At 29.2% G+C, this 15,164-nt stretch overlaps 1 protein-coding gene across 1 annotated transcript; it reads right to left on the reverse strand.

Moving 5' to 3' along the window:
* Positions 1–5,025: 5,025 nt before the first annotated feature.
* LOC133818256 (VQ motif-containing protein 22-like) lies at positions 5,026–6,459 on the reverse strand. The gene has a single exon (XM_062251014.1). The coding sequence runs from the start codon at positions 6,273–6,275 to the stop codon at positions 5,550–5,552; it is 726 nt and encodes a 241-aa protein (XP_062106998.1). The 5' UTR covers positions 6,276–6,459; the 3' UTR covers positions 5,026–5,549.
* Between the last annotated feature and the right edge of the window lie 8,705 nt (positions 6,460–15,164).

Here is a 15,164-nt window from a genome sequence, read left to right on the forward strand (position 1 = left end):
ATAACACTTTATGATTTTGATAATCATACTGGGGCTTGTAGCCCAAATCAGATGAGTGATTAACACTTTCAAATTACGGTAATCATGTTGGGGCTTGCAGCCCTAATCAAATGAGTGAGTCACACTTTGGGCTCCGTACCCTAATCAGATAAGTGACTGATGAGTGAGTCATGAATTTAAGCTCAGCACCCATAGCCATGTGATGTTGCAGTCACCTGAGCCTTTTGGCTCTGACTCTAAATAACTAGCCTTTAGACTAGACAAGCGCTTTTAATTTTCATCGAACTTGAGGTTGGTCAAGCATTAATGTATGATGATTCATTCAATGCTTATGTTGATTAGATCTAATCATTTCGACTTGTGTTGAATACATCAATGTCATTCTTGACTCTTAAGCCAATACCATACGACTCGTTTCGATTTCTGACTCATGGGTCAATGCCATACACAAGTAAGCAATGAAACCAGGCATATATCATATGTCAAATATCCAAATGTAGGGCATTCAACATGCTTAATCAACAATCACTAGCATAATTATGATCATGCACATTTACAGAGACTTAAGCTCTGATCAATTTCATATTCAATATTCATGTCATGCCCTAATCACATGTTTCTCATGCATCACATTCTGGGTGCAGTTTTCTTACCTTTGCTCCAAGCACAGGTTACCAATAAACGAGCCACAAACACGATCCTGTTTCCAAGCCCCTAGCGATAACCTAGTCACAACCATAAACGGTGTTTCAATGAGTTTAAGTTCCAACACCCAAATCCCGAGACCAAACCCGCTCTCTCGGGACCTCCAATCCCACTAAACAAGGTGGTGGAATCATCCCCCGAGCCCTCGGGTCAAAACCCCCAAAAGTACCAAAAAAACCCCCATTTTGAAGACTATGTAGCGCTACAGTGCTACATGAATAATCCAAACCCCCAAAACAGAGCACCTAGCGCTACAGTTCCCAAACCAGATTTCTGGGTTCTAACTTCGTGTTCTTCGAGCTTCAAAGCTCCAAATCCGACCCCAACCTATCCAAAGCTCAAAATTAAAGTTCCAAAACATCCTAATCTCCCAAAATCAATAAAACCCAAGCTTCAATTCATCCAAAAACTCATCAAAACATAAAATCCAATCAAGGCTTAAAAACTTTAAAAATTTAGAACTTAAAACTTGGATTACCTCCGATTAAGTTGTTTCCCAACTAAATCCTCCGGCTAATAAGCTTCTAATCTTCCCTAGAATTGCTATGCCTTGATCCTCGCTTGAATTCGAGTCCTGGAACTCAAGTTTCCTTCGAAAATGCGATCGGGTGACGAAAAGGGAATGGGAGGAAGAGAGAACGTTCAGAACGTTCTTTTATAATTCTAACAGGTTACTTCAATCTTAAGTAGCCTCAAGCAAATCCTAATGCTCGGAGTCCCGAAAACGCCCTCGGGGGTAAAATAGTCAAAACTCCTGGAATTTCTCCCTGATATTACTAACTCCCAATTTAACATCAAATATTTATTCTCATTACCCAATATTCCAGTAATGTGCTAAATACCCATTGACTCACTCCGAGTCAAGTATAAATCCCGTTGTGACTTTTCCACTAGCTTACCTCCTAGGATCGTCTTATGTTGAGTAATCCTAGCATAACCAAATAATAATGAAGCACCACACACATGCCACATATATGCCAAATATACCCGAAATGGGAAAAATATGAAAATCACCCAATTAATCATAAATGAGTTCACATGCATATTTAATACACCTAAACGTGCATATCAAGTCATATTATAATATAACTCACATATTCACATAATGATACACATAAATATCACATAATCATATAATTCTAAGATTTGCCATCCTGGCCCCTAATCAAGGCCCTAAGCCATATTAAGAAATTTTGGTCATTACATTCTGAATATCCTCAAAAATTGAAGAACCTAGATTTAGCATTTTTACATTTCTTTTTATGCTTTCAAGTTCATTTTTCAATTTGTTATTTTCCTTTTTTTTATCACAAGACTAGACTAAAAATTTCTGTTACTAATTTCAAGCTCATTATTTTTTTTCAGTTAAATTTTTGATAGCCTTGGTCATTGATCGATTTTAAAAACATACATCCAACCACTTACCATACATTTTCTTGTACGTTTCAGCCAAGGAATCTTCATCCAATTTTGATTCATCGTATTCAGACTCTGCTTCAACAGAAGGCTCCTTTTTCAGATCACTATTGCTTACTTCCTTACTTTCCTGCAAAAATATTGGCATACTAGAAATAGTAAAAGTTAAAGCAGCATTTGACAATTCATTATCAATACTATCTGAATCATCATCACTCCAAGTCACATTCAAACCCTTTTTATTCTTTTTAAGAGTATTAGCACATTCAGATTGGATACGTCCAAAACCCTCACATTCCCTATATTGAATACCCTTTTTATCGTTAGAAACAAATGGTTTTGAAGAAGCATTACCTCTTGGAAATTTTGAAAAATTCTTTTTATTTTTACTGCTCACATTTTTCATGAATTTTTGAAAATTTCTAGTTAACAAAGCCATTTCATCTTCTTCTTCACTGCCAGAACATTCTTTTTCAGAAATCTTGAAATCAATACCTTTATTTTTATCAGTTGGTATTTTTTGTTTGATTTGTTAATTAAATTCAAACTTTCTCAAAGAACCCATCAATTCTCCAACCTTTATCTTACTATAGTCTTTTGCTTCTTCCATTGCCAAAAGTTTTGTATCAAACCTATTAGGAAGAACAAGCACAATTTTCCTAACCAGCACAGATTCATCAAGTTTCTCACCCAATGCAAAATATTCATTAGCAATGTCAGACAACTTTTCATAAAGTTCAGAGAGAGTTTCAGATTCTAACATCCTAAGTTCATCAAATTTAGTTTGAAGCATTGTAAACCGAGTTCGCTTGACATCAGCAGTTCCTTCAAGCTGAGTTTGAAGAATTATCAAAGCTTCTTTTGCTGAATCACATGAAGAAATTAGTTTGATAAAACCTTCATCAACACCATTAAAAATAGCATGTAAGGCCTTGTTATTATAACCAAACAACTTCTCGTCCTCAGTGGACCATTCAAGTTCAGATTTTACCTTGGTATTACCTTCCTTATCTTTTTCGACCGGTGGAGACCAATCATATAAAATAGATCTCCATGCTCTATCATCTAGAGACTTGATGAAAGCCCTCATCCTCACTTTCCAATAAGATTAGTTAGAGTCATTGAGTAGGGGTGGTCGCGTTATGGAGCTTCCTTCTGCGAAAAATGGCATATCACACAAAACAGATTAAACAGAAAAATAATCACAAGATCTCACTAAGAGTTTAGTGACCTGCTCTGATACCAAATGAAATACCATAATTTATTATTACCAACTTTTTATTCAATTAACCAAATTAATGAAATGCGGAACAAACAAGTTGGTACAGCAAACCAGTATTTTGTTGCTACAGAAGTTCTTGTCACTATAGAATATCAAACCAGTGTGATAAAATAGAATTGACTGAATAATAAAATGACACACAACGTTTTTTTTACGTGGTGTCAATATCCTTTCGGATATTACTAGTCTACGGGGCCACATCCAGAGATAAGATTCATTAGTCAAATTTCACAAGTACAAAGTAATTGACTTAAACAAAACTTAGACTTCATCTAATGGTTTTGTCACAAGCTTGATGTACTCTCTCTTTGCTGAATGAACCTCCTTAAGACACCAAGGTTTGAACTCCCTTCAATTTGCTTGATGAATGCTTGCTTCATCCCGATGCAAGACTTTGATGAACCTTCTCCCGAAGGTTGTTCTTCACGTTCATCTCTTTGTGAGTTTGCTCAACTCATAAGCAATTGCAAAGCAGACAAAATAACCAAGGAATAGCATAACAACTATCCTTTACAAAAGAAAGACACTCTTCTAAAAGTATAAGAAATTGAGGCGAATAAGATGTCCTTAGGGCTGATGCTTTGGTTCATATTTATACACAAAATACTTACCCAAAGTAAGCTTTACACAATTCTAAACCCACAACACACACTAGGAAAGTTTCCAAAATAAACTTTCAATCACAATCAATGCAGCCGAAATCGTAGGAATAGACAGAGATTATGTAGTTGCAAAACTGTACGAATCTGGACTTGTTCATGGTCAAGTTCATCCTTTGACTAACTTTGAGTAGTTACCCATTCTTGGCCGATTGAGAGTTGTCTAGAGATATTGAGAAGTTACCCATTATTGGTTGTCTAAAGATACAATGGGCTGGGTAACAAGAGAATTTGTTAATTTTAGAAAGAAAATAAAGTCTAAAAGGATATGAAAATAAGGAGATTTTATTTTTACCAAAAATACAAACCTAATAAAGAAGAAATATCATAAATTAAAAGCAATAAAATCAATTATATTTTTCTTTATTGAACCGAAAATAAACACAATAAATCAAATATATTTGTCGAATCTTAAAATGCTAAATATGGATTTTACAGTTTCATAAATGTGAAGATAAGTGTCAAACCTTAATTTCCTACAACTTTTTACTTATGATGAATAAATTAATACTTTCTTTGAGTTTGTGAGTGTGGGACATATTGATAATTTATTATTAACATGATCCTTTATGTTAATGAGCTTTTAAGTATATCATAACAAGTTAGTCTTTTATTATATTTTGCCATTAATAGACTAATACCAAAAGAAACGAATAAAATTGATGACCAATTGATCAATCATATAGTATTTTGTGATTAAAGAAAAGTGTACTCTTATTTTATTGGATAATAGTACACACAGCAACTATTGTCTATTGAATATTGAACATTACAGTTAGAATATATTTTCTAATTCACTTCTTTGACTAGTCTTTTTTTTTCTTTCACTTGTGCAAACTCGGTTGCTATTTAGCCACAAATAGAAAAACGAACACATAATATATATTTATACATATGTGTGCACACACACATGTATCACATGTATTTACATAAAAGAAGTACTAAAACAAATAACGCAATATATAACAGGCAAACAGATAACTTTTTGATTAATATATATACTAGTAAACATAGCTATGAAATAAGTAAGCACGTACCCAATAAAAACCTCAAAAAGGAAAACAATAATAGATGATCTGCTGCTCCCAAAAAAAGAAAATGAACAAAGAATGATGCACATGCACAATTCTAAATAATAAAACTAAAAAGTAGAAATTAAATTAATGAAAGAGAAAAAAGACTGAACAAAAGAAAGAAAGGAAAGAAAAGTAAACGTGAGTGAGGGTACATTGTAGATAGATGATCAACAAGACCTAGAGCTGGTGTAGTTTGGTGTTGCAGGTTAACTAAAAGGGCCAAAGAGACGTACATATCATATCATATTATATTATTATCATTATATATAATAAATATCGTATGTACATTGGTCAAGAATTCTCTCCCTAACCTAACTTAGACGGGTCAGTGTAGTGTACTTTTCTAATGGTTCTAAAGTCTTCACTTTCACCTAACTTTCTTTTCTACCTTGTAATGTCCCTTCTAATTCATCAAAACATGAAATTATTACTCCGATTCTCGTTCGCCGAGTTTGAAGAAGGCCTCGCCGCCGCAACTTGGGAACCCGATATGCCGGCGGTGACCCCCATCAGAAAATCTTCTGTACTCACCCCCATGTTGCCCATCACTGGCCTACCGGAGCTCAGTCTCTGAACAAAGCTATCGTCGCCGGTGCCGGTGCTTAGCGAGAAGGGATACTGCTGTTGGTAGATATTCTGCTGCTGTGGCGGCTGATGATGGTAATTGTAACCGGCCAAAGCTGCTGCTGGGACCATGCCTGCACTAGGGTTTACGAAGTTTTGGCGGGCGCCCAGTCCGAACGCGAAACCTGGACCACCAGGGTGGGCCCCAGAGTTGGCGAAGGGGGCGGTGGGACCACCGGTGAATTGTTGGACCATGGCGCGGAAGTTTGTGGTGTCGGTGTTGAGAAGCGTCGTTGGCGTTCGCCGTGAAGCCCTAGAACGACGTCGTACAGGCTTCGAAACTCGGCCACCCTCCGGACTCAAGCGGTTGGTTCCCGCCGCAGCAGAGGGACTGGAACTTCCGGAGCCGACTAGTTCGGTTGCGGCGGCGGCAGTGGTGACTACTGTGGCGTCGGAAACTCGATCGGGGAATAGAGTAGAGTGATGAGTGGTGGTCGTTGCTCCTTGACTACCGGAGAAGTTTGGGCTGTAGAATTGCATCCATTCAGTTGGGTTAGGCATGGTTTCACTCATGGCCACCTCTGTGTATATATGTATATATATATTTATAGAAAGGAAAGAAAAATGCAATTCTCGAACGGAGAAATCTCTGAAAATTCAATCTTTTGTAAGAGTGAAGGGGAAAAGGAACTTAGAGGTTTGTGATATATATGGAGGTTCGCTCAGTCAAACCAAAGACTTTTTGAATCGATCCCGACCCTTGATTTTGCTAATTTGAAGATTCCAAACATGTCATATGGATGACACGTGAGGACGTGACCCAAAATGATTTTGACTTTTTTATTTATTTATATTAGAGGAGGGTCGAAAATTCCAAATTGAGAATACTACAGTATGTACAAAATTTCTGTAAAAGTAATATGCATTTGGGAATTTTCAGTTAGTTCACATACTAAGTTAATATAATTAAAAATCCACATATTTGCCATCCATATTATATATAATAGATACAAGACCATCACTATGTATTTTATTTATATAATTTATTAATTATTGTTATTAAATTTAGGAAATATACTCATTTGGTACCCTATATTTTTACAAAGTATCATTTTGATACCTTCTCTTTTCAATAATGCTCATATGGTACCCTGTATTTTAAATTCGTACATATTTGGTACCCTAAACTCAGATTTGATAGATAAAATTTTGTTAATTTAATCAAACTGCTATCAATTATGTAAATTACAAATTTAAATTTAATTTCATAATTACATATAACTGATGACAGTTTGATCATATTGACAAAATTTTATCTATTAAATCTGAGTTTAGGGTACCAAATATGTACGATTTTAAAATATAGGGTACCATATAAGCATTATTGAAAACAGAAGGTACCAAAATGATACTTTGCAAAAACATAGGGTACCAAATAAGTATATTCCCTTAAATTTATATAATTATTATATAAATAAATAATATTATATATAAAAGAATAAAATAAATATATTAAATTAAAAAATTATTTATAATTTTAAAAAATATATATTTATATAATATAATAACCTTTTTAAACATAAATGATAATTTTTTAATAAAAATTAAGATTATATATTATTATTATTATAATATTTTATAATATTTAAATTTATATTAATATAAATATTAAATATTTACATATTATTATAATTAGTAAGAAATTAAGATTATATATTATTATCATAATAATATTTTATAACATTTAAATTTATATTAATACAATTATTAAATATCTAATTTTATAGTATATATTATTATAATAATAATATTTTATAACATTTAAATTTAAATTTATATTAATATAATTATTATATATATAGTTTTATATTAAATAATGATATTTTATAATATTTTTAATTAATTTTAAAGTTATATTCCGTTAAAATTAACAATAACAAACCGTTAAAATTAAGAATTTCTATTATCTACATATTAATTTTAGATATTAGTTTTTTTATATAGAAGAGATATTAATATGTTACTTCCTACAATTTTTTTTTACAATACTGCCTTACATCAATAAAAAATATATTTATCAACCACCTAAAAAATAGTGTGATACTTAAAAGAGCTGGAAATTCAAAATAGAACAGAAAACCCACTTAAAGAAAAGTCGGTGGCACCGAATGTTTTGTCCCGTAACACTTTTTTATAAAAATAACTATGAAATATAATATAGAGTTCAAAATATTACTATGGGAGCTATATGATGCTCAAAATTATATACTACAAAGTAAGATTAGAGGATTAGTGTATTATTTTATATTGGAGGAGATAGATTAGAATTTGGGACCTTCTATGTGTGAGAAGAGTTATAGTATCACTAAAGTACATCAGGGTGACAATTCGTGTCATCATGTCATATTTGTGTCGTGTTATAACGAGTTGACGTGTCTAATTGGTCAACATTAACTCAACCAATTTATGTTTTGTGTCAAAAACTCTCAATCTTAACCTGACCCGTCATGTTCTCGTGTCAACTCGTCGTGTAAATCAACATGATTAATATTACATATTTGATTTATTTTACATTTTTGATTGCTCATTTGACTGATGCACTACACAAAAATATATTAAGTTTCTAATAAACAAAATTGATATATTATTTTAAGGAATTTTTCTCTTTTATGGAAAAGAAATAATATTCTAACTATAAATAAATAATTTCAATGATATAATGAATATAAACAGATCAATTCGTATTACATGAGTTGACCCTAACTCGACCAAAAAAATGTCATGTCAAATAGGTTCGACCTATTTTTGACACACTTAATTTTTCTAACCCTAACATGCAAAAATCGTATCATTTTCAAGTCGTGTTGTGTCGAAACCCGATTTGCTACCCTTAGGTATGTCATGATCATATTTATACAATTTAATATTGAGTCGCTTGTATACTATTTCAAATTAAATTATACTAATCACTAATTATTACATCACACTATGTTAGACATTTTATTACACGAAATAATGTTATTAGTATAATTTAGTATTATTTAGCATAGTGGCTGACGTATTAAAATTATTCCAAAAGTATTAATACTTGGAGTTATAAATATTAAAATAATTAAATAAAATTGAGGAAGGTATGAGTATTGGAATTTGGAAGTGATGGAATGGAACAGTAGGAAGAGATTCTGGAAGTGTTTGGGTGGGCATAATGGGGAATTTGGAAGAAGGGGTGTGGAATGGTTCGAGGAAGGAAGAAGCTCAAAATGTCAAGCTCTATCATGATGAATGCCAACCTCTCGTCAAAGTGGCCACGTCAGCAGCAGAAGAAGAAGAGAAGAGAAGAGATGGTGGGTTGGTGTTGGTGACTGACGACTGCCATTGCCTTGCCTTGCGTTGCGTGACTCAGAATCTTCATTCACTTATTGGGCCACACGAAGCAACCTTGCACCTTCCCAAAGCCCTACATCCATCATCCATCTCGGCCCACCTACTCCTATTTTTGCGCATTTAATTACACTTTTTTTTTTATCTCTTTCTTTTTTAAGTGTCACTTTCTGGTTTTTAAGAACAAAAAAAAATATTTGTACTGTGCACTTTTGCATGATTAAGTTATATTATTCAGGAGTGTACATTATTCTAACACATGATAGTGAAACGTACATTTTTTTATCCCTTTTATTTTCATTTAAATGTTATTCTAAATATCTCTTTTCTTTTCCTTTTTATAAAAAAATAAGGCAAAGCGAAAGAAGAAGAATCCTCTCCGAAGAGGGAATTTACAATCCAGAATTGTTACACACTTGTAAACCGCTTTTTCTTAAAAAAAAAAAGTTAAAAGATACCTTAATTCATCTTTAGATCTTTCCTCAAAAAAAAAAATCATCTTTAGATCTCTCTTTTTTTTTTAAAGAAACGTACAATTTATTTAATTTTATTTAAAAAATATATTAATTTATTTTTATTATTATATAAATTTCAAATAAATAAACAACATCACATATTATAAAATAATTACATAAACATATAAAAAAATTAAACCAAAATATTGTATACATAATGATATTTTAAATCACAATCGGTCCCTACTTGCTTCTATTCAAGAAACAAAACATTTGATTATGATATTCTTCAAAGCATACCTCATTGATTGCAGAATAAAATGATATCTTGATAAAAGAGGAATGTAGTTACACAATCAGACTCTTATAGCATACATGTATAATGTACTTATAATTATTTAATATGAATATATATATTTATATAAATTACATTAAGTAATAATAAAACTAACTTGTTTTTTTAAATATAAAAAAATATGAGGATTATGTATTAGCTATTATTATAATGATAATATTTTATAATATTTGAATTTATATTAATATAATTATTAAATATTTAGTTTAGTATATTATATTTTGATTAAGTTAAAATTGAAAAAAAAAATGGTTAAACCAAAAATCCATTAAATGATCACTTTTTATATATAAAAATACTCAAACATGTTAGTTTGAAAGAATAGTATTTCCACTACTTGTTTGTGTTAATAGTAATTAGTTTGGATGAAAATTTTGAGTTAGACAAAACACAATTAATATATGATATATTTATTTTGACATACTTGACGCAAAAATTAATTTTTATTAATCCAATTAATTTAATTTTTATTAAATATTTGTTGAATAATTTTTCATCCTTTAAATTTGTTTAAATAAAATTAAAAAAAAAAACTTAATTAGTTAAATTAACTTAAACTTATAATAAAAGTTAAATAAACAAACATATGTTATATATTTTATGACACATATTCATCCAAAAACTCAACATTAAGTTGACACAACCCACAAGAATTGACACCTCGATCTACTAATTAAAATTTGTCCATGGACATAAAAATATCGTACCGTAATGTGAATATTAAAATGTTGATTATTTATTAAATAGCTCAAATAATGCATATGCTTTATGCTTCAAAATAAATAATGAGAAGGATATCATGTGAAAAGCATATTTAGTTTATATACCAAGTGAAGTTACCTTGTGACTTTTTTTATTTTTTAAAAAAGGATTATCATGTGATTTGTTAATATATAAAATAAATAATGGTTTACTGTAGCTTATTACCTATAATAGTACCTGATTTGTTTTGAAGTTGGAAAAGTTTGGTAAGTGCAATAATGTGGCGCATCACTTAAAAAAATGTGGTACATTCATATAATAAAAAAAATATATAGGGAAATATAAATTACTTTTAATCACTACCTATACCTACAGGTATTAAAATATTTATGAAAAGTTTTTCAAAAAATAATAATAATTTAATGACTACAACATAATTTATATTAAAAATATAATAATATGTATAGTATTTAATATAATAAATTTATATATTATTTAATTTTTAAAAACTTAGAGCATGTTTGGTATTGTTTTCTGTTTTTTGTTTTCAAAATTATGTTTTCAGAAATGAGAAGAGAAAACAATTTTTGTAGTTTTCAAAAAACAACAGCTGTTTGGTTAATGTTTTCTAAAAATAATTTTTTAGTTTTTTAAAAAAAAAAAATCTTAAATAAAAAATTAATAAATATATTTACAAAAGAAAAATCATTTAAAAGTTTATAATAAATAATGAGATAAAGTAATGTGAAAGAAAAAGTGATGAAAAATAAGAAGAGAAAAAGTAATGAGAAAAATTGAGAAGAGAGAAATTGATGTATGGAAAAAAAATGAAAGAGAAAATTGTGAGATATAAAAAATGAGGAGAGAGAAAATTGTGAGATATAAAAAATGAGGAGAGAGAAAATGATGATATAGGAAGTGATGAGAGAGAAAATAATGAGATAATAAGTGATGAGAGACAAAATAAGGAGATCAAAAGTGATGAGAGAGAAAGTGAGATAGATTAATGAGAGTGAAAGTAATGTGTAATAATAATAATTAATAATGTTATATGAAACAAAAATTGACAAAAAAATTTTGAAAACAATTAAAATAACTTTTTGTTGTTTTTAAAATTTTTTGTTTTTTGTAACTTTGTTTTTAAAAATTATTTTTTGAAAACAATATCAAACACCCTTATTTGTTTTCAGAAAATAGTTTTTAGGTTTTAAAAACAAAAAACAGTTTTTTAGTTAAGGAATCAAATGTGTTCTTAGTTTCCATGTTTATATGAATATAAATTTATCTATATTTAAGTAAAACTAAAAAATGAAATTTAAAATGACAAAAATAAAAAAAAAAATTCTATAATTTATATTTCCAAAATGTAAAGGCGATTTGTTTTTAATTTTTAGACTTTTACTTCTAGAAAAAAGTGAAAGATTGAAAAATGGAAGAAAAAAAAATAAAAGAGAGAAAGTGAATGAATAAGTAATAATTTTCATTGGAAAAAGTTTTCAATGGGTATTACCTACACATGAGTATCTAGATAAATGTGCAAATATGCTGACATGATATGTAGGTGACTTGGTACATCAAGTTACCAACAAGTAAATATATATATTTTTTTTTGCATTAATTTCGAAATTGCATTTTTTTTGTCATTAGGAATAGTGATTCCAACCAATAAAAGATAAAGCTCTCTTTTCAAGTTTTGATTTAATTTAAAATTTTAAAAATTAGGGTTTCATAATAAATATACATCCATTTCTTTAACTTTCTATTCTTCTTCTTCTTCTTCTTCATTCAAAGTAAAAAAATAAACATAAAAAAAAATAAGAATTGCACCATAATTTCGTGAGCATGTGAAGGAGAGAAAGAAGAAGAAAAAAATCGTGTGGGAACAAAAATAGAGGGGGAGAGAGAAAACACATGGGAGTAGAGGGGAAGGGGATGAATAATAAAAGAAGTAGATCTAAGGATTTAAAAGGAATGGTTAGAAAGAAGAGACAAATTTTTTATGACAACTCATCATCTCCTAATCAAATCAGGTCCAAAATGATTTTAGATCGCGCTTGTCAGTATAGATCTCTTATGAAAAGTTTGGAGTCATCCTCTTCAATGTTCGAAAGTAGAATTCGACGTTGTCTTCATAGTGAGTTTTATTGTTCTTTTTGTAAGGTAATATCTTCATATCTATATATGTGTCTATGATTGAGATCTCATTTTATGTTTATGTTAGAACACTTGGATTATTATTTTTCTAAAATCTTTTTTTCTATTTAAAAATTAGGAATATGAAAACCATGTATGTGTAGATGAGGTAGACCGTGATGTTCCTATCCCACCATGGAGTTTTGTCATTCTTGATGAAGATGGTGATGCAATGACCATTAATATACCATTAGATGTAAACAAATGGAACCTTCAAATTCCAGACCATGTAAAATGTGTATGTATTATTATTTTTTATTAGTATTTTAATTATTTTTGGAATTTTATATTAGTTTATTTTTTACAGGTTGGGGTGGCTAAAGTAAATGCTTTGCTCACAATGGTTGTTGGTTTGCAAAATATTTTGGTTACAAAGATCCTTGAATCTAGAGATATGTTAAATGGTTCAAATAATATTATCCATAAACTTCGTCGTCGTCTGGTTGGTATATCTTAATTAATTTCATAATTTTACAGTATGAAACATTATCTGGTTAGTATATGTTTATCTAATTTTATTTATTTATTTATTGTTTTGTATAGCAACTATGTGAAGCATCTCAAATATCCGAAGACCAAAATCAAGATATCATTGTTAGTAGTAATGTAATCAATAATTAGAAAGATATGGAGTAGTAATTTGGTTTACTTTTGTATTTTTATATTGTTGATCGAAATAAGTTTGTTTAATTTCTAATGTAGCATTTTAAATATTATTTGGTGCAAGTATATGTAATTTCCAATGAACTAATTGAAATATATATTTTTGCAATATTTTTTAAATTTATTTAAGTTATTAAATTATTATTTTGAATTTGAGATTTTATTATTTAAATATTATATTGGAAATCACAACTAATTAATGATTTTTTATGTACCATAAAATAATGATGACTATTGGTTTTTCTAACAATAAATGAACATCAAAACAAAAATAAAAAATAAAATTTTCCATATTACATTATAAAATACAAATTTAAAAAAAAAAAAAAACAACTTTGATTTATGCCAAACTACTTTGATTATAGGTAAAATGAATCAATACAACTCTTCATTTTTTCCCAAAAAATGTTAACTTAATTAATTTCATTTTTTTCCATAAACTACAAAACAATACAATTTTTCAAATTTTCTATTATCAATAAATGAGCATTTATTGATAAGATTACATCATAACCAATAACTATTGATATTCTTTACCTTGAAAATAGGAAATTAATTGAAACTTTTTTTAAAGCATTAATTTTGGCATGTGTTAATTAAAAAAAAAATCGGCTAGCATTAAAAACTATTTTGATTTTTTAAAAGAAGCATCTCTTTGTATTTTATTGGGAAAATCAAATTATGTTGTTGTGAAATTAGATATTTATTCATTAGTTATATATTGCCCAATAAGGAAATATATTCATTTAATATAATTGGTTAGGTAATTTATAAAGTCCATTAATTTAGAGATTGCTTAATGGTAAATTGTTAATTATTAATTAAAATTTTAAATTGAAAACCGAAAATTAATATACAATTTCGGCATTAATTGTTTTTTTTTTTAAATTGGACTATTTCACTCCAACAAAATTATTAACATTATTAATAAATAAATAATAATAAGATTTTATCTGAAGACCCAAAAGAAATAAAAGTTTCTATTTATAACAAATCATAATAAGAAAATGTCCATAAAAAAATTAAAACATAATAGAATAAAAATATTATAGTAAGATCTAAGGAAACACACAGAAACAATAAATTTAAAACAAAACAAAAAAAACACTTGAAGTATTTTAGAATTGTCATTCTTCTTTGTCATCTTCTTCTCCTTCTCCTTCAAATATGTCTCCCACACCTCGTTTTTTTTCCTCTCTGCATCAAAATAGTTGGCCACTGATTCATGCAGAGTTTGCATCGCAAAGGTGCATCTTGTCTTCTCTCGAACAAATTCATCTATGTTGTTCTTCAATTCAAGTAGACGACTGAAATTTTCATTAAATTTTTGGAACATAATATCGAAATATATTCCATTTGGATTTTACTCTAGTTGAGCATCAAGTGAATTCACATCTTTCTTATCACCGCTAAACTTCTCAGTCTTGATATTCTTCAATTGAGACTTTGCATCATTGTCAAACTTCTCAACCTTGATCTTCTTCAATGGAGAATTTACTTCATCATCTTTGGATTGAAATGGTGAAGAGTTATCTTCATTATTTGAATATGTTGAATCTGATATATTGATGATAGACATGGTAGTTGAATGTTTGTAAAACTTGATCTTTAAAAAAAAAAATAGCACAGTCGGTTTAGGTTATATGGTAATATTTTTATAGTGTGTGTTATGAAAAAACAATGCAACCTTTCACATTCTTAATAAAAATATTT

Source organism: Humulus lupulus, chromosome 2, assembly GCF_963169125.1.
Source record: "Humulus lupulus chromosome 2, drHumLupu1.1, whole genome shotgun sequence".
Taxonomy (NCBI): Eukaryota; Viridiplantae; Streptophyta; class Magnoliopsida; order Rosales; family Cannabaceae; genus Humulus; species Humulus lupulus.

What these genes read in the sequence shown, in the direction of transcription:
- LOC133818256 (XM_062251014.1), bottom strand. Translation starts at nt 6,275, where the DNA reads ATGAGTGAAACCATGCCTAACCCAACTGAATGGATGCAATTCTACAGC.